The sequence below is a fragment of the Hyla sarda genome, chromosome 10 (assembly GCF_029499605.1).
Source record: "Hyla sarda isolate aHylSar1 chromosome 10, aHylSar1.hap1, whole genome shotgun sequence".
Lineage (NCBI taxonomy): Eukaryota > Metazoa > Chordata > Amphibia > Anura > Hylidae > Hyla > Hyla sarda.
The window spans coordinates 11,160,471-11,185,439 of record NC_079198.1 but is presented as its reverse complement, the minus strand read 5'-3'; the positions used below and the strand labels follow the sequence as shown (position 1 = coordinate 11,185,439).

The 24,969-nt window shown below is 42.7% G+C and overlaps 1 protein-coding gene across 1 annotated transcript in view; it reads left to right on the top strand.

Annotated features, from left to right (window-relative positions):
• The window catches only part of LOC130293717 (sialic acid-binding Ig-like lectin 13), a 39,793-nt gene extending 24,149 nt beyond the window's left edge, over nucleotides 1-15,644 (top strand). Inside the window, exons 6-12 of the mRNA XM_056542743.1 lie at nucleotides 2,235-2,489; nucleotides 4,355-4,396; nucleotides 5,080-5,337; nucleotides 10,782-10,808; nucleotides 13,698-13,788; nucleotides 14,048-14,162; nucleotides 15,307-15,644. Of these exons, the coding sequence (XP_056398718.1) occupies nucleotides 2,235-2,489; nucleotides 4,355-4,396; nucleotides 5,080-5,337; nucleotides 10,782-10,808; nucleotides 13,698-13,788; nucleotides 14,048-14,162; nucleotides 15,307-15,459 (941 nt within the window). The 3' untranslated portion in view covers nucleotides 15,460-15,644. The remainder of the gene's footprint in view (nucleotides 1-2,234; nucleotides 2,490-4,354; nucleotides 4,397-5,079; nucleotides 5,338-10,781; nucleotides 10,809-13,697; nucleotides 13,789-14,047; nucleotides 14,163-15,306) is intronic.
• The last annotated feature ends 9,325 nt before the right edge of the window (nucleotides 15,645-24,969 follow it).

Genomic DNA, 24,969 nt, shown 5'->3' with positions numbered 1-24,969 from the left:
TGGTAGGGAGACCCCTAGTGGTCATTTCTTCAAAGTGGAAAATTAAATAGAAAGAAGCATATTTTTTAATAACATGCAATTGTAAAGTTATTCTGCATACATTAATCTATAATATACCAAAAGTTTTTTTGATGGGAGGTAGTCTTTAAAGGGTAACTCTCATTAAAACGAAATTTTCCTATTGCACTCCTCATGGTAAATAAAAAATATTTCTAATATTCTTCGTTTTAAAAAAAAATGAAGTTTTCTATGTTTTAATTGTACTTAAAAAAGCTCAAGAGCACATTTCCCCCCATCTCATACACAGACTTTGGACCAAAGTCTAAACACAGGAAGTGCAGCCTGGAGTGCTGAGGGGGTGTGTCCAGCCTCATCCAATCATAGCTCCTTTAACTGCCATAGGCTGGACACACCCCCCTCAGCACTCCAGGCTGCACTTCCTGTGTTTCGGCTTCGTATGTATATATATATATATATATATATATAAATATATATATATATATATATATCTTCTTTTTTTTTTTTATAAGACCAAGAAAAGTTAATTTCTGAAATTTGTGGGTTGAGTTAGAGTTTAACCCTTTATGGACTGAGCCCTTTTTCACCTTAAGGACTGAGCCCTTTTTTGGAATTCTGACCACTGTCACTTTATGCATTAATAACTCTAAGATGGTTTTGCTGATTATTCTGATTCTGAGATTGTTTTTTTCGTGACATATTCTACTTTATTTTAGTGGTACATTTTCGTTGTTACTTGCATCCTTTCTTGGTGAAAAATCCCAAAATTTCATGAAATTTTTTTGCAGCTCTCTGCTTGTAAAGAAAATTGATATCCCAAATTTTTTTTTTATATTGATTCACAAATACAATATGTCTACTTTATGTTGGCATCATAAAATTGACCTATTTTTACTTTTTGAAAACATTAGAGGGCTTCAAAGTAGAGCAGCAATTTTCAAAATTTTAATGAAAATTGCAAAATCTGAAGGGACAGATGTTACAGAACTACAACTCCCAGCATGCCTGTGCAGTCTGGGCATGCTGAGAGTTGTAGTTTTGCAACATACGGAGGGCTACCGTTTGGGCACCACTGGTAATAGTGGTCTCCAAACTGTGACCCTCCAGATGTTGCAAAACTACAACTCCCAGTATGCCCAGACAGCCTTTGGCTGTCTGGGCATGCTGGAAGTTGCAGTTTGGCAACCACTAGGAAGGCAGCAGTAAAGATCGCTTTACTGCCACCTTCCTTGATGCTCCATGCCGTCGCCTCCCTACCTGCGCCGCTGATCTCCGCTGATGCCACCAACGATCGCCGGTCCCCACCGCATCTTCTCCACAGGTACCGTCCGCCATCTTCTCCCCCGTTCTGCCCGACATCCATGGCAACCCCACGTCTTCAACTGCCATTGGTCAGTACTCATTGCTGACTAATGGCAGGGGATAGGAGGAGGTGGCACCACTGCAACCTCGCTCCTAGCACTCAGGATGATCGGGGCTGTAACTGACAGCTCCGATCATCCCTATTTTCCGGGCGATCGGGTCACCAGAGACCCGATCAGCCTGGAATAGCAGAAAATCTCATGTCTGAATTGACTTCCGATTTCCTGCGATCGCCAACATGGGGGGTGTCTCAGGACCCCCCTGGGCAATATGTCGGGATGCCTGCTGACCCATATTAGCAGGCATCCTGGTCCGTTCCCCACCCGGCGAGCGGCAGGGGCCGGAAAAAGGCAGGGCGTATCCATACGCCCTGAGTCCTTAAGGACTCGGAAGCGGGGGCGTATGCTTACGATCTGCGTCCTTAAGGGATTAAGTTAGAGGTTGATATTATAGGTTATTGTTATCGTTTTTTTTAAACTGCAGGAAGGGACTTTCATAGAGTTAAGAGGACCATATAGGAAAGATGAGCATGGTGGCTCTGCTGCCAGTTATATGGGCACTGTCAGAATTGTACGTCTTGGCAAAAGACTAACCTTTCTATATTTATCCCCTTTTTATAAAAATTATGGCTTATAAAAAAGACCACTAGGGGCCCCCATACCATCCAGAACATAATCCTATCTGGCTGCAGCATCTTCTTTGTCTCAGCTGAAGCACAGGTTAGGACAAAGTCCAGGTAGTGATGGTGGGACCTCTCCAGGCACAACCACAACAGCCACATGGGCCCAATGGTACTTATGTGGAGGTCTCCTTCATTACTTCTTCAGATAGTAAAGTTGAAATTTTTTTTTCAGGAAAGAAAAAAAATAAATTAGAATCCTTCACAGTGACTGAAGGCTCCTCAGTAATATTGAGATGTTCAGTACAGAGTAACCTAACACTTAATGTGACCTGGACGGATGAGAAGAACAATGTTCTCCAGCGCGGGACTGAGAAAGACCTAGAACTGAGACTAGAGAACACGACGATGAACCAGACCGGTACCTACACTTGTTCTGCATTGACTGAACATGTGATAAATAGCACAAAAGTCAACATAACTGTACTATGTAAGTATCGCTAATAAATATAATGAATGCCATATTACAAGTCAATATCTCTGGGTGTGCAGAGTTACGTAGGAGAAAATATACTGAGAAATGTACAATACAATGCAACATTATTTTTAAAAATAACTTTTTATTTCACCAACTAGTAACAGTTATTAAAGGGGTATTCCAGGAAAAAACTTTTTTTTTTATATATATATATATATCAACTGGCTCCAGAAAGATAAACAGATTTGTAAATTACTTCTATTAAAAAATCTTAATCCTTTCAGTAATTATGAGCTTCTGAAGTTAAGGTTGTTCTTTTCTGTCTAAGTGCTCTCTGATGACACGTGTCTTGGGAACCGCCCAGTTTAGAAGAGGTTTGCTATGGGGATTTTCTTCTAAACTGGGCGTTTCCCGAGACAGGTGTCATCAGAGAGGACTTAGGCAGAAAAGAACAACCTTAACTTCAGAAGCTCATAAGTACTGAAAGGATTAAGATTTTTTAATAGAAGTAATTTACAAATCTGTTTAACTTTTTGGATCCAGTTGATATATAAAACAAGTTTTTTCCTGGGTAACCCCTATAATACATTTTCATTTTACAAGGAATGTTAGATAATAAAAATGATAATAATAATAGCAATTATTATATATTATTATTGTTAATTATTATTGTAGTAGTAGTAGTGGCAGTAGTAGTATTAATAACAATAATAATTATGATAATAATTATTAATAATAATAATAACAACTATTGTTCTTATTTTTTTATATTATTGTTGTTGTTGTTATTATTATTATGATTATTAACAACAAAAACAACAACAATATAAAATAATAATAACAACAATTATTATTTATATTTTTATTGTTTATTATTATTATTGTAGTAGTAGCAGTAGTAGTATTAATAACAATGATAATAATTATAATAATAATTATTAATAATAATAATAACAACAACAACTATTGTTCTTATTTTTTATATTATTGTTGTTGTTATTATTATTATTATTAACAACAAAAACATCAACAATATAAAATAATAATAATAATAACAACAATTATTATTATTATTATTATTATTTATATTTTTATTGTTTATTATTATTGTAGTAGTAGCAGTAGTAGTATTAATAACAATAATAATAATTACAATTATAATAATAATAATTATTATTATTAATAATAACAACAACTATTGTTTTTTTTTATATTATCGTTGTTGTTGTTGTTGTTTTTATTATTATTATGAACAACAAAAACAACAACAATATAAAATAATAATAGTAACAATTATTATTTATATTATTATTGTTTATTATTATTGTAGTAGTAGCAGCAGTAGTAGTATTAATAATAATAATAATTATTATTATTATTAATAATAACAACAACTATTGTTCTTATTTTTTGATATTATTGTTGTTATTATTATGATTATTAACAACAACAACAACAACAATATTATAAAAAAAATGTGAACAATAGTTGTTGTTATTCATGATAATAATAATAATAATAATAATAATTATTATTATTATTGTTATTAATACTACTACTGCTACTACTACTACAATAATAATAACAATAATAATATAAATAATAATAATAATAATTGTTAATATTCTTCTTCCTATTATTATTATTATTATTACTATCATTATTATTATATTTTTTATATTGCCTGCAACTGCCGCTGTAAGGGAAATGAATTGTTATTTGTTTTAATGACTGGACTAGGAGTTGTGCCTATAGGGTAGCTCTCCACTGCTTTAGAAATTTGCACCACATTTGTGATATACAATATAATAGGAAATGACAGAAATCTCCATCAAATCCAAAAGTAATTTTTTTTCACAACTATTGTTTTCTTACAGACCCACCTAAAAATATGCAAATCACCATTCGTTCATCCAAAGGTAAAAGTTTATATTTAAGTATTTTATGTGGAGATATAGCAGAGCTGAGCGATCATGCAATGCAACTGAATATGCTACTTGTCACTGCTACTTACTATGGCAGTGGTCTCCAAACTGCGGACCTCCAGATGTTTCAAAACTACAACTCCCAGCATGCCCGGACAGCCAACGGCTGTCCGGGCATGCTGGGAGTTTTAGTTTTGCAACATCTGGAGGTCCGCAGGTTGAAGACCACTTTACTATGGTATCAAAATATTTTAAAGCAGATCGGTCATCATTTGGCAGAATGAACTAGAGATGAGCGAACTTACAGTAAATTCGATTCGTCACGAACTTCTCGGCTCGGCAGTTGATGACTTATCCTGCATAAATTAGTTCAGCTTTCAGGTGCTCTCATGGGCTGGAAAAGGTGGATACAGTCCTAGGAGACTCTTTCCTAGAACTGTATCCACCTTTTCCAGCCCACCGGAGCACCTGAAAGCTGAACTAATTCATGCAGGATAAGTCATCAACTGCCGAGCCGAGAAGTTCGTGACGAATTGAATTTACTGTAATTTCGCTCATCTCTAGAATGAACGTTGCTGTCCTAAGTTGCGCCATTGAGTTTTTCTACATGTGCCTGCAATTGGTCAACCAAACTTTTTTTTATTTTTTTTTAATGTTGTACGGTAAAATATTTGCAGGTGAAGAACCTATAGCAAGTCCACAAGTGGATATTAAGGAAACTGAAACACTGACCCTGGTCTGCGGAACGGAGGGTAACCCCCCTGTTACTGTGGTCTGGGTGAGGGGAGAAGTTGATGTAGATACATCTATAATCAGTACTAATGGATCGTCAGCAGTGATTAATGTGACGGCCTCAATGGCTGATGTCTACCGGTGCTTGGCATGGAACGCGATTGGGCTCAGAGAACGACGTGTTCAAGTTGACACAAAGCAGGGTAATAGATATTGTATCATTACTATTATTACCATTCTATGTCAGATTCAAAACCTTTTTATATGTTGTACATATCAGCAAAACATTAAAGGGGTTATCCAGGAAAAAACTTTTTTTTATATATCAACTGGCTCCAGAAAGTTAAACAGATTTGTAAATTACTTCTATTAAAAAATCTTAATCCTTTCAGTACTTATGAGCTTCTGAAGTTAAGGTTGTTCTTTTCGTTCTAAGTCCTCTCTAATGACACCTGTCTCGGGAAACGCCCAGTTTAGAAGCAAAATCCCCATAGCAAACATCTTCTAAACTGGGCGTTCCCCGAGACAGGTGTCATCAGAGAGCACTTAGACAGAAAAGAACAACCTTAACTTCAGAAGCTCATAAGTACTAAAAGGATTAAGATTTTTTAAGGGGGTGGATTAGTGTTAATTTAACTCTAAAATATTTTTAGTTAACAATGCTTTTTAGTTATGCTGGAACATACATACATACAAAAATACACACATACTTTCACACACACACACACATATATATATATATATATATATATATATATATATATATATATATACATATATGTATTAGAGATGTGCACATTTTTGAAAAATTTGATTTGGCCGATTCGCCATATTTTCCCCCAAAATTTGTTTCGGTACAAATTAATTCGCAGCTAATCGTTATTAAAAACGACAATTTCTGGCCTACAGAGAGCCTCAATAGGGGTATATAACACTTTGCCTTGCTGTAACACGCATAGGGTGTGTGCTGGGTTAGTGAAATAATACTGTTATTCAGTGTGACATGCAGATCAGAGGTGTCGCTATTACTGTCACAGAGCGGCACAATGACAGAGCCTGGAGGTGGCATCAGTATGAGCAGACCATATAGTGGCTGAATGACACAAAGTGGAAGTGGCGGCAGCATGAGGAGACCATATAGAGGCTGAATGACACTGCGTGGAGGTGGCGGCAGCATGAGGACACCATATAGTGGCTGAATTACACAGCCTGGAGTTTGCGGCAGCATGAGGAGAACATATAGTGGCTGAATGACACAGCCTGGAGTTGGCGGCAGCATGCGGAGACCATATAGTGGCTGAATGACACAGCCTGCAGGTGGCAGCTGCATGAGGAGAAAATATGGTGGCAGAACGAGACAGCCGGGAGGTGGCAGCAGCAGCATCAGGAGTCCTGAAAATGACGCGGTGACAGAATGGTGTGGTGGGTGGCAATACCTGTACCCGGTGACAAAGGTTGGTGAAAAAAGTAGAACCTGGCATCAGATGTGTGGCATCAGGCAGGTGGCAGGATCAGAATAGTAGCTGAGGCAGGTAGGCAGAAGAAAATGGTCTCTTTTGTAAAAGTGTTAGTGTGCACAAGTAAGTATTGAGGATATGCATTACGTAAAACTTAACTTTTATTAATATTCTTAGGATAAAACATATGTACTCAAATTTTTTTTTTAATCAAACAAAAGGAAGGGTTTGCAAAAAACACCATGTCCACCTACACCACCAAGTATTGATGTGAGGCAAAGACCTCTAAAAGGTGGAAGGGAACAACGTATGGTCCATTGCAACCAGTGGGGGTAAAAACTTCCCCTGTAAGGCCCGATTCTCACCCTATTAATTCCTTTCTTGGCAAGTGTTACTCAACCTAAAAAGGGCAGCCCCTCACAGGAACCTCTCTCTATTTCCACCTAAAAATCCTGAGAAATGGCAGTGTGTAGGATGTTTCTGTAGTAGGTCAGTTTGTCCTTCCTCTCAGTGGGTGTAAAAAAAGGCCCCCATTTTGTGCCGGTAATGAGGGTCCAATAAGGTGGAGAGCCAGAAGTCATCCCGGTGTGTCTGGGTCCTCTGTCTCGCCTTCATCATAACCCTCTAGCTCCTCTGGTTGCTCCTGCTCCTCCTCTCCTGTCAGATGACTAGAGAAACCGCCCATTTCATGAAACCTAAACTGTGCTCCACTGTGCCCCTCCTCCTCCTCCTCCAGTTCAGCCCCCACAGGGCTCATGTGGCCGTGAGATGTAGGTGACACGTCTCCAGTGCCCTGACCAGCCATCGTTTCCAACACGTGTTGTAGGAAATGAAGCAGTGGAATCACGTTGTTCATCCCATAATCCTGGCGACTGACTAATAATGTGGCTTCCTCAAAGGGCCTGAGCAAACGGCAGGTGTCACGTATGAGCTGCCAATGGTTCATATTGAAGTTACACAGGGGAGTACTCCTATCTGCATGGATCATCAAGAAATCGGTGATGGCTTTTCTCTGTTCGTATAGTCGGTCCAACATATGAAGGGTGGAATTCCAACATGAGGAAACGTCCCAAATCAGACTATGTTGTGGGATACCGTTCTGGCGCTGCACCTCAAGGAAGGTGTGCTTTGCGGTGTACGAGAGGCTGAAGTGCATGCAAAGTTTCCTTCCCATTGTTAGGATGTCTTGCAAATGGGGGGAACACTTCAGGAACCGCTTGACAACCAGATTGAACACGTGTGCCATGCAGGGCGCATGGCTCAGGCTTCCTTGTTGCAGAGCAGACAAGATGTTCTTCCTGTTGTCTGTCACCATGGTTTCCAATTCCAGTTTTTGTGGAGTAAGCCATGCTCCAATTTCTTGATGAATGACTTTTAACAGTTCCTCCCCTGTGTGACTCCGTTCGCCAAGGCAAACCATGTGAATAACAGTGTGACACTGCCGTGCCTTGCACACTTGGTATGCTGGAGGGGCACTGAGCACTCCGTGCAGTGGAGGTTGAGTAAAAGTGGAGGATGAGGAAGCCGAGTCGCACAACCGTGTACTTAGGACCAACGGCCTGAGAGCGTGGAGGCGGAAGCAGTGTGACCTGTCTAAGTTGCTGTTGTGGCTGTACAGGAACCACATTCACCCAGTGGGCCGTAAAGGACATGTATTGTCCCTCACCGTAGTTACAGCTTCACACGTCGGCACTGCCGTGCACTTTGTTACACACCGACAGGCTCAAGGACTGGCACACCTTCTCTTCCACAAAATTGTGCAGGGCTGGTACTGCCTTCTTCGCAAAGAAATGACGGCTTGGGACTCTCCACCTCGGCTTGTCACAAACCAGGAGCATCAGGAGCGACAGAAGCAGGGTATGACACACAGCTCCCTTTGGCTGAGGTGATGGAGCCTTGGCTGGTTGAAACAGGGAGCAGTGTGCCACTGGGTGATGCCGCAGGCTGGACCACCACATCGGAGCCACGGTTCTTCCAGGCCACTTTATGGAGACGCTGCATATGTTGATGCAGGGCTGTGATGCTAACATTGGGACCCTGGCTACGCTTCACCTTCTGTCGACACATCTTGCATGTGGCCATGTTAACCTCCTCCGGATGCTTGATGACAAACTGCCACACCACCGAGTAGCTGATTTTCCCACCAACAGTCCGCACTAATTGACTGCTACTGCCGCCGACTCCAGGAAGCCCTCAGGAAGGGGAGGTAGGCTGCAGCGAAGCAGGTGGTCTACCCCGGGCACATTTGGCTCCAGACTTTCCACTTCTGCCACGATGCTGAATGTCAACCGTGCTACCACCTTGCTGGCTCAACTGCTGCCTCTTGGGCAACCTGCAACCTTCTTCATCTGATGATGATGTAGCCCCTTCTGCACTCAGCTCCCAAGTGCGATCGGCTTCATCATCAACATCGAGTTGTGTCTGCATGTCACTGATGTCCTCCTCAGGTTCCTCAACAGTATCTGCTTCAGAGCCTGAATGCTGGAAACACCACCTCCCATGTCACTCTCCTCTTGACTACTTGCCCGCCTAGAGGAGGAAGTGGCGGATGTCTCCTCCACTTCTTGGCTGGGCAGTAGCTGCTGACTGTCCTCTATTAGCATAAGATACTACTGTAGGGGAGGGAACAGCATAGGACAGAGGCAATAAGAGGACAGGGACTGCTCCCGGGCCATGCCAACCGAGGGTTGTGTCTGAGGAACCCACCGACTGTTGACTGGGGGTGTCAGATGTCACTTGTGATGAAGTGGATGACCGTGTTAACCAATCGATGACAGCAGATGGGTTGCTGGTCGAGACACGACCGCTAGCTGATACCGGGAGCTCAGGCCGCTAGTCTGCTGCCACCTCTGTCTGATGAATTTAGGCCTCTGCCACTCCTCTGTGCACGTCCTGGCACTTCTCTGCCTAACATACTTAGTGCGTATATGAGTGGAGGACAATATGCTCCACTATGCTTATTTGTCTACAGCACCAGCAGGTGTGTACTTTTGTCTGGCCTTTCAAGTAACTAGGCCCTTAAAGGAGATATCCAGTGGTGAACAACTAATCCCCTATCCTAAGGATAGGGGATAAGCTGCAGATCGCGGGGGGTCCGACTGCTGGGGCCCTCTGCGATCTCCTGTATGGGGTCCCGACAGCCCGCGGGAAGGGGCCGTGTTGACCTACGCACGAAGTGGCGGCTGACATGCCCCCTCAATACAACTCTATGCCAGAGCCGTAGCGCTGCCTTCGGCAATCTCCGGCTCTGCCATAGAGATGTATTGAGGGGGCGTGTCGGCCGCCGCTTCGTGCGGTGGTCGACACCCGCTATCTGGCCGGAGAGCCTGGCCCCCGTACAGAGAGATTGCAGGGGGCCCCAGCGGTCGGACCCCCCGCGATCTCAAACTTATCCTCTATCCTTAGGATAGGGGATATGTTTTTCACCACTGGACTACCCCTTTAAGACTTTAACTGTAACAAAATAGTACACCACTTAGATGTACGTATGTGGTATGCACTTATGAGTGGAGTACAATGCGCTCCACTACGCTTAAAACAGCATTTGTCTACAACACCAGCAGGTGTGTACTTTTGGCTGGCCTTTCTCCCTCCCTTCCCTTTAAGTGTTTCTAGGTTGGATTTGGGCTTGAGGTGAATCGCTGCTGACAGCCTGCTGTAATACACCCACAGGTGCATTTTCTCTCTCAATCTCTCTCCCTTCCCTATCAGTGCTTCTCGGATGGAATTTGGCTTGAGGAGAATCGCTGCTGTAAAAATGCTTTTCTGTGTCTCTCTGTCCCTCTCTCTATGCAATAGGACACTGAATTGAGTGGTCGCAAGATGGCTGTCAATTATATAGGGCTGTGACATGGGTGGCTAGCTGCTGATAGGCTACATGCTGCATGTGATTCAGGGTCATCCCGCCGATCCTTGTTCCTGCCACCCATGATTCCTTGCCCCATGTCCTGACATGTGTATCCGCCATTTTAGATGCCCTGGAGCCTGGACCACACTAAATGGAGTTTAATGAAGCGATTTGCGCGATCGAATCCCGGCGATATTCGCATTCATTGCCAATTGATTTTTTCTCATCCCTAATATGTATATATATATATATTGATCAAAATGTTTAATTATATTGAATGCGCAGATAACATTATTAAATGTATGTGATGAGATTTCATTCTTTATCTTTTCATATCATTCAGAACCTGTAGCTGAACAGAAGACCAGTGGTATGAATTTACATATCATTATAATCTCAGTAGAGCCTTTTCCTCTTCTACTTTTCACCCCCCCCCAACCCCATACTCCCCGTTCCCATTTGCTTCCCATTTCTTTTGTTCCTATAGTTCCTTTTTTTGTTCTAATCTCTTTTTCTGTTTAGTGGATTTAGCTGTGTCCACTATTATACCTGTAATGGAGTGTTTAAAAGATGTCTTATAAGTTTTTACATAATAAGATAATATTTAAATAGGCCCTATGTCATTTAGACAAACGGCATAGATTAATGGTACAAGCAAATATAAGAAACTTTGTAATATATCAGACAAAAATTCTTCTCTCTCCAGTTATCAACCCCTCCCCCTTCCCTCGTGCTAATCAAATCTACTTCTATGAAAGTCAGCTCAGCTTTGTCCTGTGCCTGCAAGACAAGCAATACAAGTCTATGGAGAGGGGAGGAGGAAGCACCGCCCACCAGCTCTCAAAGAACTGCAAATTGTAGATGAAGCCTTCAGAGCAAAAATCTGCTGAAAAATACCATATATACCAAGTGATATAATGGTCAAAAATAGTGCTGCTCCTCATGTACACACATAGGGCAGTTTATCCTAAAAAATGACTGTAAATGAAAAGTACACTTTATAGCGATAAGACTTTGTCCTAAAATGTTCTTGACATTTTAGGTGTGAGGAAGTTATGTAGAGATAATACTTCAAACCTCATTAGCTCTGTAGCCCCTTAAGGACTGAGCGTTTTTCAGTTTTTGCACTTTCATTTTTTCCTCCTTACTTTTTAAAAATCATAACCCTTTCAATTTTGCGCCTAAAAATCCATATGATGGCTTATTTTTTGCGCCACCAATTCTACTATGTAATTACATCAGTCATTTTACCCAAATATCTACAGCAAAACGGAAAAAAAATCATTGTGCGACAAAATTGAAGAAAAAAAACACAATTTTGTAACTTTTGGGGGCTTCCGTTTCTGCGCAGTACATTTTCCGGTAAAAATGACACCTTATCTCTATTCTGTAGGTCAATACGATTAAAATAATACCCTACTTATATAGGTTTGATTTTGTCTTACTTCTGAGAAAAATCATAACTGCATGCAGGAAAATGTATATGTTTAAAATTGTCATCTTCTGACCCCTATAACTTTTTTTTTTCTACGTATGGGGCGGTATGAGGGCTCATTTTTTTGCGCCATGATCTGAAGTTTTTAGCGGTACCTTTTTTTTTATTGATCGGACATTTTGATCGCTTTGGTCTACAAAGTGACCAAAAGTACGCTATTATGGACATAATGCGGTTTAATTAATTATATATTTTTATAGTTCGGACATTTCCGCATGTGGCGATACCACATATGTTTTTTTTTTTTATTAACACTGTTTTTTTTTTGTTTTAATGGGAAAAGGGGGCGATTCAAATTTTTATTAGGGGAGGGGTTAAATGATCTTTATTAACTTTTTTTTTTGCAATGTTACAGCCCCCTCTAGTGGCTGTAACACTGCACACACTGATCTTTTACACTGATCATTGTTATCCCATAGGATAACATTGATAAATGATTCTGCTTGGATCTCAGGCACGGAGCAGTCATTCGGCGATCGGACACGCAGGAGGCAGGTAGGGGACCCTTCTTCTGCATCCTAGCTGATCGGGACATCACTATTCAACCATGATGGTCCCGATCAGCCCAACTAAGCTATTGGGGGTGCTTTTTCACAGCTTTAGAAGCAGCAATTAACTTTGAACACCGCATTAAAAAGGGTTAATAGCGCGGTACCGCGATCGGTGACACGCGCTATTAGCCACATTTCCCATCCGTTGTTAGAGGCTGGGCCAGACCCGCTATGATGGGGAGCAGACTCAGGGCATACAGGTACGCCCTGTTTCCTTAACATGCTAGATGCCGAATATATATCTATGTCCCACTCTGTGGTTATACAGGTGGATAAAACAAAAAAAGTAACCACACAAATAGTGTGTAGATTCATGGAGGAACCCTCCTTTGAATTACTGTTTGTTTCCCCATTTTTGGTGATTTTAGTATTGTAATTATCTACAATGCTGTTGGTGAGCTGTGCCCATTACCTCCTCCCTTGCAAATTGATCTGGTTCCCTTTTCTTAGCCTAGTGGGGGATGCTACTAAACAAATTATCCCCTATCTGCCGCTGGGGATCCCCATGATCTCCTCTGCAACACCCCTGTATTCGGTGCATGACGTGAACTCCGTGCCCGATGACTGGCGATGTAAGCCACCACAGCCCCTCCAATCATGTCTATGGGAGGAGGCGTGATGGCTATGTACTATGGGGCGTGGTGTAACGCACGAATGGGAAAGCTGCAAGCTTCTGTGTTCTATGTGGCATAGTTGCCAGCCCGCTGCTGGGGACCCCCACGATCTAACATCCTATGCCCTAACCTCAGGGTCGGCAATGGCGGTATCCGGGGAGAAGATGTTTCCAACGGAGTACCCCTTTAAGCTCTGGTAACTGCCTGGGACTTAAAGGGGTACTCCACCCCTAGACATGTTATCCCCTATCCAAAGGACAGGGGATAATATGACTAATCGCGGGGGTCTGCGGGGGGTGCCAGCTGTCACGCCCTGTCCCATAGACATGAATGGAGGGGGCGTGACATCACAATCATGGAATCCCCGGGCTTCTATGTCCGTAACACTGTAGCGCCGGCCCTGATATCAGGGGGAGGTCCAGTGGCCGGACCCCCCGCGATCAGACATGTTATCTCCTATGCTTTGGATCAGGGATAACATGTCTAGGGGCGGAGTAACCCTTTACAATCTCTATAATAGTTGCATTAGTTCTAAACCAAACTAATATAAGAAAAACTTTTATTTATTTCATATATTTCCTGTTTTGTTTCTTTTACAGCTACCATTTCATACCGGGATATAGCGATCACATTCACATGTGGAATCTTGTTCACCGCTTTAATCATTCTGCTGTATAAATGTATTTTAAGGTCAGAATCCATAGGCTTATTAATGTGCTATATAGTACAACACCTTAGAGCCACTGTTTCATACAAAGCCTAAATCATGTCATTTCAATTTAAAAGTAAAAAATTTAAATACTATTCCCTTGCAATACCCTATCTAACCACATGGTGCGCTGTTAACATAGAAATATGTCCAATTGATTTGGTTTCTTCTATGCAATTACTTTGAATGAACATATACAACATATATCATTCTACGATTACTTATCCAACTAATTTTCAGGAAAATTAATTCCAAAAAGATGATTTATGTGGATGAGAAAGGATTGTCCGCCAGTGCAGACCCCCCAACGGATGTCATATACATGAACTTTGACAAGGCTGAACAACACGCCGAGGTACAAGGAGTGATGAGAACCTACAGTAGGTTTCTGTACTGTATGTATGTGCAGCAGAGGCATCCATCAGTCTGTGATCTATATGTGCACTGTAGGTTCATCTAGAACAGTGGCGGAGGCCCTCCAGATGGTGAAAAACTTCAACTCCCAGCATGCCCGGACAGCCGTTGGCTGTCCGGGTATGCTGGGAGTTGAAGTTTTGCACCATTTGGAGGGCCTCCGTTTGAGACCACTGATTTAGAAACATTATTTGAAATAATAGTGTCCATACAATCTGAACAAAAAGATAAATGAACGATTTTTTGAAGGCTGAAAAATAAATTTATTTAAAGGGGTTCTCCGCCCCTAGACATGTTATCCTCTATCCAAAGGATTGGGGGGAGGGGTAACATGTTCAGGGGTAGGACCACCCCTACGACCTCCAGGCCGGCACTGCTGGCACCAAACACCTGCCTGGGGCATGACGTGGCATGACCTCACGAACCCGAAGCCCCAGGCTTCCGTGTTGGTTACGCCAGAGATCGCAGGGCGTCCCAGTTGCCTTTTGTCTTATTTAACAATTAAAGAACTTTGTAATGTACTTTATAAAATTTTGGGAAGTTTTTTTTTTTTTTTTTGGTAGTTCTGTACTATCATATTCTATGCTGGAAGTTCTGTAGTGCCCAGAGCTTCAACACGGTCTCTTTGCTGCCCCCAGTGGTAGTGTCGGGGGAGTTTCTTAGCTTTCATGCAATATATCATTGGTTGTCGCATGCTGCTGTCTTCCCCCCCCCACCCCACCCCCGCTTCTGCAATCACTTTTGCAGAAGCACCGATCCACGACTTTGATTTCCTGGATCAGTGCTGCAGCAGATAAAAATTAGAGTCTGTATATATATATATATATATATATATATATATATATATATATATATATATAAAGGTCCGTGGGTCAGAGGACCTCACCCATATCCCCCACTCTCCCCTATTATTGCACTGTGTCTGGCTGTAAGACAACTAGCTGCAGCAGGAGCCTCCCCCCACTGCCCTAGAATATCTCCTGTTTACTTTTATTATTCAGTTCTAAGTTACAGCAAATGATCTTTTAAGCTGGAAACAACAATGGCCCAATGTTTAATAGTTACAATTTTTATCTGTGGCACAGGAAGAAACATCTAACAATATACAAGAGGATTCGAGTGGCGTCACATCGGATCAAGAAGTCCTGCACTATTCCACTGTCACTTTTACTGAGAAACCCTCCAAAGTGCCATCAAGTCATCCAGAGACAGAATATGCCGAAATAAAAAGAAAATAGACTGAGCCCTGATTACAGTGTACCCCCCACCCCCACCACCACCACCCTCATATTCTGTGTCATTTTTGTTGTTTCTACAGCAGTGGTCTCAAACTGGGGCCCTCCAGATGTTGCCAAACTTTAACTCCCAGCATGCCTGGACAGCCAACTGTTTTACAGGATTTATATACAGTATGACTATTAGAAATTAAAGGGGTATTCTTGGAACTGTTTTTTTTTTTTTTTTTACAATGCTGCAGAGACTGTATAGTTAGTGTTGTCCATAATATAGTGTCAGTACCTGTGTGTGACGGTGGTCTTGCAATTCTTATTTGGTTTTTGCCCCAATATGTATTTTGCATAGAACATTACTCAGGTTTTCATAGGTTTAAGTGCAGTCGAGACATGACATCACTAGTCAGGTGTGCAAAGGGTGAATGAACAAGGGAAAAAAAAAACGTTGCTGGTAGCGCAAACCACTGCAGGAGCTGTTTCAGGTAGGTATACTTCTTTATTAAGCCATAACCAAAATTATGGCACAATATACTATATATTATTATAATTAGGGATCTATGATACCTATATATAGTGTTGTTACATATGGCCCTACTATACACTCCTTATACTAAGAACAGGAATCGGATGGAGTAATACATGGATAAAAATATGACTTTATTGATAATTCATTACATATTAAAAACAAAAAAACACATCATAAAAAGGGAGAAAACAACTTGTGGTGGAAAAGAGGGCGTCACTCCAGAAAGTCCACAATGTAAACTATAGTATTAAATACATTTCATAAGTTGTACTACTGCTCATTCTATTGCACAATCCCATAGAGGATATACCTCAACAACTATAAAGTGCCTAGAGACAGTATACATACCAATAAATAGAATCAAGATGCAAATACAAGAGGGACCGCTGGAGAGACGCCACCCCAACGTACGTTTCGGGTTGTCCTTCCTCCTGGGGGTGGCGTCCTCTCAGTAGGAGCTGCTTTTTATATGGTCCCCGTCCAATAACATACATCCACGTCATGTTTACATAAATTGCCAGGTAAGACATACCTCTCTATCGGCGCATGACGCCGGGACCCGCAGGCTCCGCTTCTTCCGGTCGCCGCGTCCCCGGCGCGGCCATGATAGCGGTCACATGACTGCATCACATGACCGGCCGGATAGGATACAGCGCCAGAAGAGCGAAGTACGAGCACCCCGGCGCATGCGCACCTTCGGTATGACGTCGGCGCTGCATCAGTGGAGCGTCAAGGCAACCACCCGCCCACAGGCGGTGATTGGCCGGAGGCTCCACTGACGCAGCGCCGATAATACAATTCACAGAAATACGATTACAAAATAATACATTTGCTACAGGGGTGTCTTACATATGTATATATGAACTGAAATTATTACATAAAAAAGAATTAAGCAGTGCGGATCATGATACCAATCAGAGGAGAAAAATGTATATTTATAATTAAAAACATTAATAATCAGGTGAGTAAATAATATATGTGACAATCATAATATATATATCTCATAATCAATGAAATATGTGGTATATATCATATATACTTAACTATATATGTATATAAGCTGTTATATGTGATACCTAGTACAGTCATGATGGACAGATATACTATTCCATCATTATTATAAATTGTGTGAATACTGTGAATAAATATTATAAGTAAAGTATGTGTTAAAAATTAATAAATAAGCTGTGTACATATATGTAATAGCGTAAATATTTGAATAAAAATATAATTAAAAATATATATAAATAAATAAATAGAATATTAAAAAAAATTCAAAATTCAAAATTTAATTATTAATCATGCAACAAATTCATATAAATTAATAATAATACTAAAGGTGTATAAATTGTACCAAACTAGTGCAAATAACTGAAATAAAATAGCCTTTGAATAATAAATAATATACCGTATTTTTCGCCGTATAAGACGCACTTTTTCTTCCCCAAAACGTGGGGGGAAAAGTTGGTGCGTCTTATACGGCGAATATACGCCCGAGGCTGCTGAGGGCGAGAGCGGGAAGTCAGCGGTAAGTACAGAGGCTGCGGCGGTGCGGTACAGCGCTGACTACCCGCTCCCCACCCGCAGCAGCCTCATGACCCCCGGTGAATTTTTCACCTCTCACCGGATATGTTTATTGCCCTATGCCTGGAACATACAGTTCCGGGCGCCGGGCAAGTGAATTACTAATAACTGTATACTAAAAACCAGGGTGCCTCCAGCTGTTCTGAAACTACAACTCCCAGCATGCCCGGACCGGCAAAGGCTGTCTGGGCATGCTGGTAGATGTAGTTTCACAACAGCTGGAGGCCCCCTGGTTTTTAATATACAGTATTAGTTTTTACCTGCTCTGGCCGGCCCCCGCCTGCAGCCGCACACAGGAGCCGGCCCGGGCAGATAAAATCATAGGTTTTCCTATGCCGGACATCCCTATGTCCCGAAAAATCTTTTCGGGACATAAGGATGTCCGCGGGTCACTCACCATTCCCCGGCCGATGCGCGTCCTCCTCCGGTCCTCCTGCGGTCTTCCTGCGATCCTCTGCCTCTCTATGGTTGTACTCACGGGACCTCAGTGACGTCCCGCGCGTACAACCATAGAGGCGCCGGAGGACCGGAGGAAGACGCACGCCGACCGGGGCCTGGTGAGTGACCGGCGGTGTGTAATCTTCAGCGTTCCGGTCACCGCTCCTCCGGTCCCGGCACCTACTGCTATGGTCCATAGGCCATAGCAGTAGATGTGACACTGGGCCAGAGGAGCGGTGACCGGAACACTGTGGGGGCAGCACACAGAGATACAGCCTCCAGCCATACACTGTATATGGCTTGAAGCTGTATGTCTGTGGGGGGGGGAGCTGCCTACTATTGCGGGGGAACTATACTGCCAGCCATTGTGGGGGAACTATACTGCCAGCCATTGTGGGGGAACTATACTGCCAACCATTGTGGGGGAACTATACTGCCAACCATTGTGGGGGAACTATACTGCCAACCATTGTGGAGGGGGGGGGGGAGCTGCCTACCATTTTGGAGGGGGGGGAAGCTGCCTACCATTGTGGGGGAACTATACTGCCAACTATTGTGGGGGGGAGCTGCCAGTGCCTACCATTGTGGGGGAACTATACTGCCAACTATTGTGGGGAAACTATACTGCCAACCATTGTGGGGGAACTATACAGCCAACTATTGTGGGGGAACTATACTGCCAACCATTGTGGGGGGAAGGGGGGAGAAGCTGCCTACCATTGTGGGGGAACTATACTGCCAACTATTGTGGGGGAACTATACTGCCAACCATTGTGGGGGAACTATACAGCCAACTATTGTGGGGGAATTATACTGCCAACCATTGTGGGGGGAAGGGGGGAGAAGCTGCCTACCATTGTGGGGGAACTATACTGCCAACTATTGTAGGGGAACTATACTGCCAACCATTGTGGGGGGGGGGGGAGGAGCTGCCTACCATTGTGGGGGAACTATACTGCCAATTATTGTGGGGGAACTATACTGCCAATCATTGTGGGGGGGAGGGGGAAGGAGCTGCCTACCGTTGTGGGGGAACTATACTGCCAACTATTGTGGGGGGGGAGGGAGGAGGAGCTGCCTACCATTGTGGGGGAACTATACTGCCAACTATTGTGGGGGAACTATACTGATATAAAATATTTTACTACAGTATTTGGTTCAGAATCTTTTTTTTCTAGATTTTCCTCCTTTAAAATTGGGTGCATCTTATATGCCGGAGCGTCTTATATGGCGAAAAATACGGTAAGTGATAAAAAGTATATGTGTATAAATTTATAATTGCACATGATTCCGTCGCGCAAACAATACTTTGAAATTAATCGAGAGAATCTCTATATCAGTCTCATACATATGTCCGAGTGTGTAATCGTGTCCAGATGTTACAATCCGTCATGTGATTCTTCAGGCGTGGAGATGAGGAGGGGAACAAAGAAAGACCAATCAAAGTAAAATAATCTAGAACAAGAAAAGAAGAAATAAAATAAATTAGTATACAAATACTAAGTGATTAAAATATCATCTAAAAAGCAAACGCGGCTGAAAGGAAACGTCCGGTGATCAGAGAAATGGGGCGAATGGTTGTATTTCATTAAGTCCAAGTGGTTGTAGGGTATGAAGACGCCAAATCCATTTGCTTTCGCACTGTGCTAGAATTTTTGGAATATCACCACCTCTGATGCCTAGGTTCACTTGATCAATTCCTTTTACCTTTAGGAGGTTTGAGTCACACTCATGCTCCGACAAGAAATGCCTTGCAATGGGTGTTAGTTCTTCTACATGAACCCGCGTAGCCGCCTGTCTAATGTCTCGCATGTGTTCCCGCACCCTGACCTTTAATGGTCTAGTAGTTAGTCCGATGTAGATTTCAGGACATGGGCAATAGGCAAAATATACCACTGCTTTAGACTCACAAGTAATGTGATGTCGAATTTTAAAAGTTTTCTGTCCACCAGAATCACTGAAGTCGGTGCTTCTCACAATGTTGGGACATGCGACACATTTACCACACGGAAAGCAACCATTTTTTATAGTACCCAAATTAAATGGATTAGGAGTAGATGAAACATACTCACTTTTCACGAGGATATCCTTCAAGTTGCGGGCACGTCTTGCTGTCATCTGTAGTCTATCTGGAACGTAGTGACTAGACTACAGATGACAGCAAGACGTGCCCGCAACTTGAAAGATATCCTCGTGAAAAGTGAGTATGTTTCATCTACTCCTAATCCATTTAATTTGGGTACCATAAAAAATGGTTGCTTTCCGTGTGGTAAATGTGTCGCATGTCCCAACATTGTGAGAAGCACCGACTTCAGTGGTTCTGGTGGACAGAAAACTTTCAAAATTCGACATCACATTACTTGTGAGTCTAAAGCAGTGGTATATTATGCCTATTGCCCATGTCCTGAAATCTACATCGGACTAACTACTAGACCATTAAAGGTCAGGGTGCGGGAACACATGCGAGACATTAGACAGGCGGCTACGCGGGTACATGTAGAAGAACTAAAACCCATTGCAAGGCATTTCTTGTCGGAGCATGAGTGTGACTCAAACCTCCTAAAGGTAAAAGGAATTGATCAAGTGAACCTAGGCATCAGAGGTGGTGATATTCCAAAAATTCTAGCACAGTGCGAAAGCAAATGGATTTGGCGTCTTCATACCCTACAACCACTTGGACTTAATGAAATACAACCATTCGCCCCATTTCTCTGATCACCGGACGTTTCCTTTCAGCCGCGTTTGCTTTTTAGATTATATTTTAATCACTTAGTATTTGTATACTAATTTATTTTATTTCTTCTTTTCTTGTTCTAGATTATTTTACTTTGATTGGTCTTTCTTTGTTCCCCTCCTCATCTCCACGCCTGAAGAATCACATGACGGATTGTAACATCTGGACACGATTACACACTCGGACAAATGCAGTCCAATGTACATCCTGTTCAATGTATGCAATCTTTGAACAACAGTTTGAGGGTGCATATTGTTGTGCGAGATGTGTGCTAGTTGTCCGTTTGGAAGCCCAGATCCTGCATCTAGAGGGGCGACTGGCAACAATGAGAAGCATTAACAACATGGAGAGGAGTCTCGTACTCACTGAGCAGGCACTCTCGGGAATAGAGGTGGGGGAGGACAGTGGGACGGAGTTGCAGGACAGTCAGGCAGTTAGCTGGGTTACAGTTAGAAAGAGGGGTAGGGGAAAAAGTGTCAGGGAGGCTAGTCCTGAACTGGCACACCCCAACAAGTTTGCCCGCTTCGCAGATGAGGGGGATGCCATTACAGAGCTAGCAGAACTGCAGCAGGATACCGCCTCTGACCGCCAGGGGGGTGTCTGCTCCAGTAAGGAGGGAGGGAGGAGTACAGGGCAGGCAAGACAGGTAATAGTGGTGGGGGACTCAATTATTAGGGGGACAGACAGGGCAATCTGTCACAAAGACCGGGATCGCCGAACAGTGTGTTGTCTGCCTGGCGCACGAGTTCGGCACATCGCGGATCGGGTTGACAGGTTGCTGGGCGGGGCTGGAGAGGACCCAGCAGTCATGGTACATATTGGCACCAATGACAAAGTAAGAGGTAGGTGGAGTGTCCTTAAAAATGATTTCAGGGACTTAGGCTGCAAGCTTAAGGCAAGGACCTCCAAGGTAGTATTTTCTGAAATACTACCAGTACCACGAGCCACACCAGAGAGGCAGCGGGAGATCAGGGAGGTAAACAAGTGGCTCAGAAGCTGGTGTAGGAAGGAAGGGTTTGGGTTCATGGAGAACTGGGCTGACTTCGCTGTCGGTTACCGGCTCTACCATAGGGACGGGCTGCACCTCAATGGGGAGGGTGCAGCTTTGCTTGGGGAGAAGATGGCTAGAAGGGTGGAGGAGTGTTTAAACTAGGGACTTGGGGGGAGGGAACCTACAGCAAAGAGGGGGAAGATAGTGTAGATAGAGAGGTGGGAATTATAAATGTACCTGGGGGTGGAGCGGAGGGAGGAGTTAGAATAGTTAATAGGAATAGGCTTCATAGGAAAATAAAACTTACACCCTTGAATCCCATTAACCCCAATAACATAAAGGATGGAAATGTAAAGTGTATGTTCACAAATGCCAGAAGCCTAGCAAATAAAATGGGGGAGCTTGAGGCCTTGATACTGGAGGAACATATTGATATAGTTGGGGTCACTAAGACATGGCTGGACTCCTCGCATGACTGGGCTGTCAATCTGCAGGGGTTTACATTGTTTCGCAAGGATAGAATGAACAGAAAAGGTGGTGGAGTCTGTCTGTATGTAAGAAGTGGTATGAAAGTCAGTGTGAACGATGCCATAGTATGTGATGATTCTGAGGATGTGGAATCACTGTGGGTAGAATTACAAAAGGAGGGAAATACTGAAAAAATAGTATTTGGTGTAATCTACAGACCCCCTAATATCACTGAAGAGATAGAAGTTCGGCTTCATAAACAAATAGAGAGGGCCGCCCGGGCAGGTACAGTGGTAATAATGGGAGATTTTAACTATCCAGATATAGATTGGGGTCCGGGGTTGGCTAAAACTACAAAGGGGCGACAATTCCTAAATTTATTGCAGGATAATTTTATGGGCCAGTTTGTGGAGGACCCAACAAGAAGTGATGCCTTGTTGGATCTGATCATTTCCAACAACGCAGAGTTGGTTGGTAATGTAACTGTGAGGGAAAACCTTGGGAATAGCGACCACAATATAGTTACTTTTGACTTAAAATGTAGAAAACAAAGACAGGCGGGGAAGGCAAAAACATATAACTTTAAAAAGGCAAATTTCCCTGGGCTGAGAGCTGCACTACAGGACATAGACTGGGGGGAGGTGTTCTCAAATACTGATACAGAAGGTAAATGGGACATCTTTAAATCAACTCTAAATAACTATACAGCTAAATATATACCAAAGGGGAACAAATATAAACCATTAAAACTAAATCCTACATGGCTGACACATGATATTAAAAGAGCAATAAACAACAAAAAAATAGCCTTCAAAAAATACAAATCTGATGGGTCAGCGATAACATTTAAACAGTACAAAGAGCTTAATAAAATCTTTAAAAATGTAATAAAAACAGCAAAAATTCAAAACGAGAGACAGGTGGCCAAAGAAAGCAAAACTAATCCTAAATATTTTTTTAGATATATAAATGCAAAAAAAACAAGGACAGAGCATGTAGGACCCCTTAATAATGATAATGGGGAGGTTGTCACGGGCGATCAAGAGAAGGCGGAGCTACTGAATGGGTTCTTTAGTTCTGTATATACTAGGGAAAAAGGAGCTGACATTGGCCAGGTCAGTACTGGTAACACATCATGTACAGGTCAGTGCTGGTAACACATCATGTACAGGTCAGTGCTGGTAACACATCATGTACAGGTCAGTGCTGGTAACACATCATGTAATGTACTGAACTGGCTTAATGTAAAGATGGTACAAGGTAAGTTAAGTGATATAAATGTAAGCAAATCCCCAGGGCCGGATGGACTACACCCAAGAGTTCTTAGAGAGGTAAGTTCAGTAATATATGTACCCCTGTTCATGATATTTAGAGATTCTCTGGTGTCTGGTATTGTGCCAAGGGACTGGCGCAAGGCAAATGTGGTGCCAATCTTCAAAAAGGGCTCTAGGTCTTCGCCAGGAAACTATAGACCGGTAAGTCTAACGTGCATTGTGGGTAAATTGTTTGAAGGACTTATAAGGGATTACATACAGGAATACATAGGGGATAATAGTATTATAAGTGATAGCCAGCATGGGTTTACTAAGGATAGAAGTTGTCAAACCAATCTAATTTGCTTTTATGAAGAGGTGAGTAGAAGCCTTGACAGAGGAATGGCTGTGGATATAGTGTTTCTGGATTTTGCTAAAGCGTTTGATACTGTCCCTCATAGACGTCTGACAGGTAAGTTAAGGTCTTTGGGTTTGGAAACTTTAGTTTGTAACTGGATTGAACACTGGCTCATGGATCATACCCAGAGAGTGGTGGTCAATGATTCGTACTCTGATTGGTCCCCGGTTATTAGTGGTGTACCCCAAGGTTCAGTACTGGGCCCGCTGTTGTTTAATTTATTTATCAATGATATAGAGGATGGTATTAACAGCTCTGTTTCTATCTTTGCAGATGACACCAAGCTTTGTAGCACGGTACAGTCTATAGAGGATGTGTATATAGAGGGGGGGCTGTGTATATATAAAGGATGGTAATAACAGCTCTGTTTCTATCTTTGCAGATGACACCAAGCTTTGTAGCACGGTACAGTCTATAGAGGATGTGTATAGGTTACAAGATGACTTGGATAGACTAAGTGTCTGGGCATCCACTTGGCAAATGAGGTTCAATGTGGATAAATGTAAAGTTCTGCATCTGGGTACTAATAACCTGCAGCGTCGTATGTCTTAGGGGGGATTAAACTGGCAGAGTCACTGGTAGAGAAGGATCTGGGTGACTTGTAGATCACAGACTACAGAATAGCATGCAATGTCAGGCTGCTGCTTCCAAAGCCAGCAGGATATTGTCATGTATCAAAAGAGGCATGGACTCAAGGGACAGGGACATAATACTCCCCCTTTATAAATCATTGGTACGGCCTCACCTGGAATATGCTGTTCAGTTTTGGGCACCTGTCCATAAAAGGGACACTGCGGAGTTGGAAAGGGTGCAGAGACGCGTGACTAAACTAATATGGGGCATGGAACATCTTAGCTATGAGGAGCGATTAAAGGAGTTACAATTGTTTAGTCTTGAGAAGAGACGTTTAAGGGGGGATATGATAAGCGTATATAAGTATATTAATGGCCCATAAAAAAAATATGGAGAAAAACTGTTCCAGGTTAAACCCCCCCTGTTACGCCGAGCGCTCCGGGTCCCCGCTCCTCCCCGGAGCGCTCGCTTCACCCTCGCTACCGCAGCGCTCCGGGCAGCTCCACTGACCCGGTGCGCTGCGATACCGTC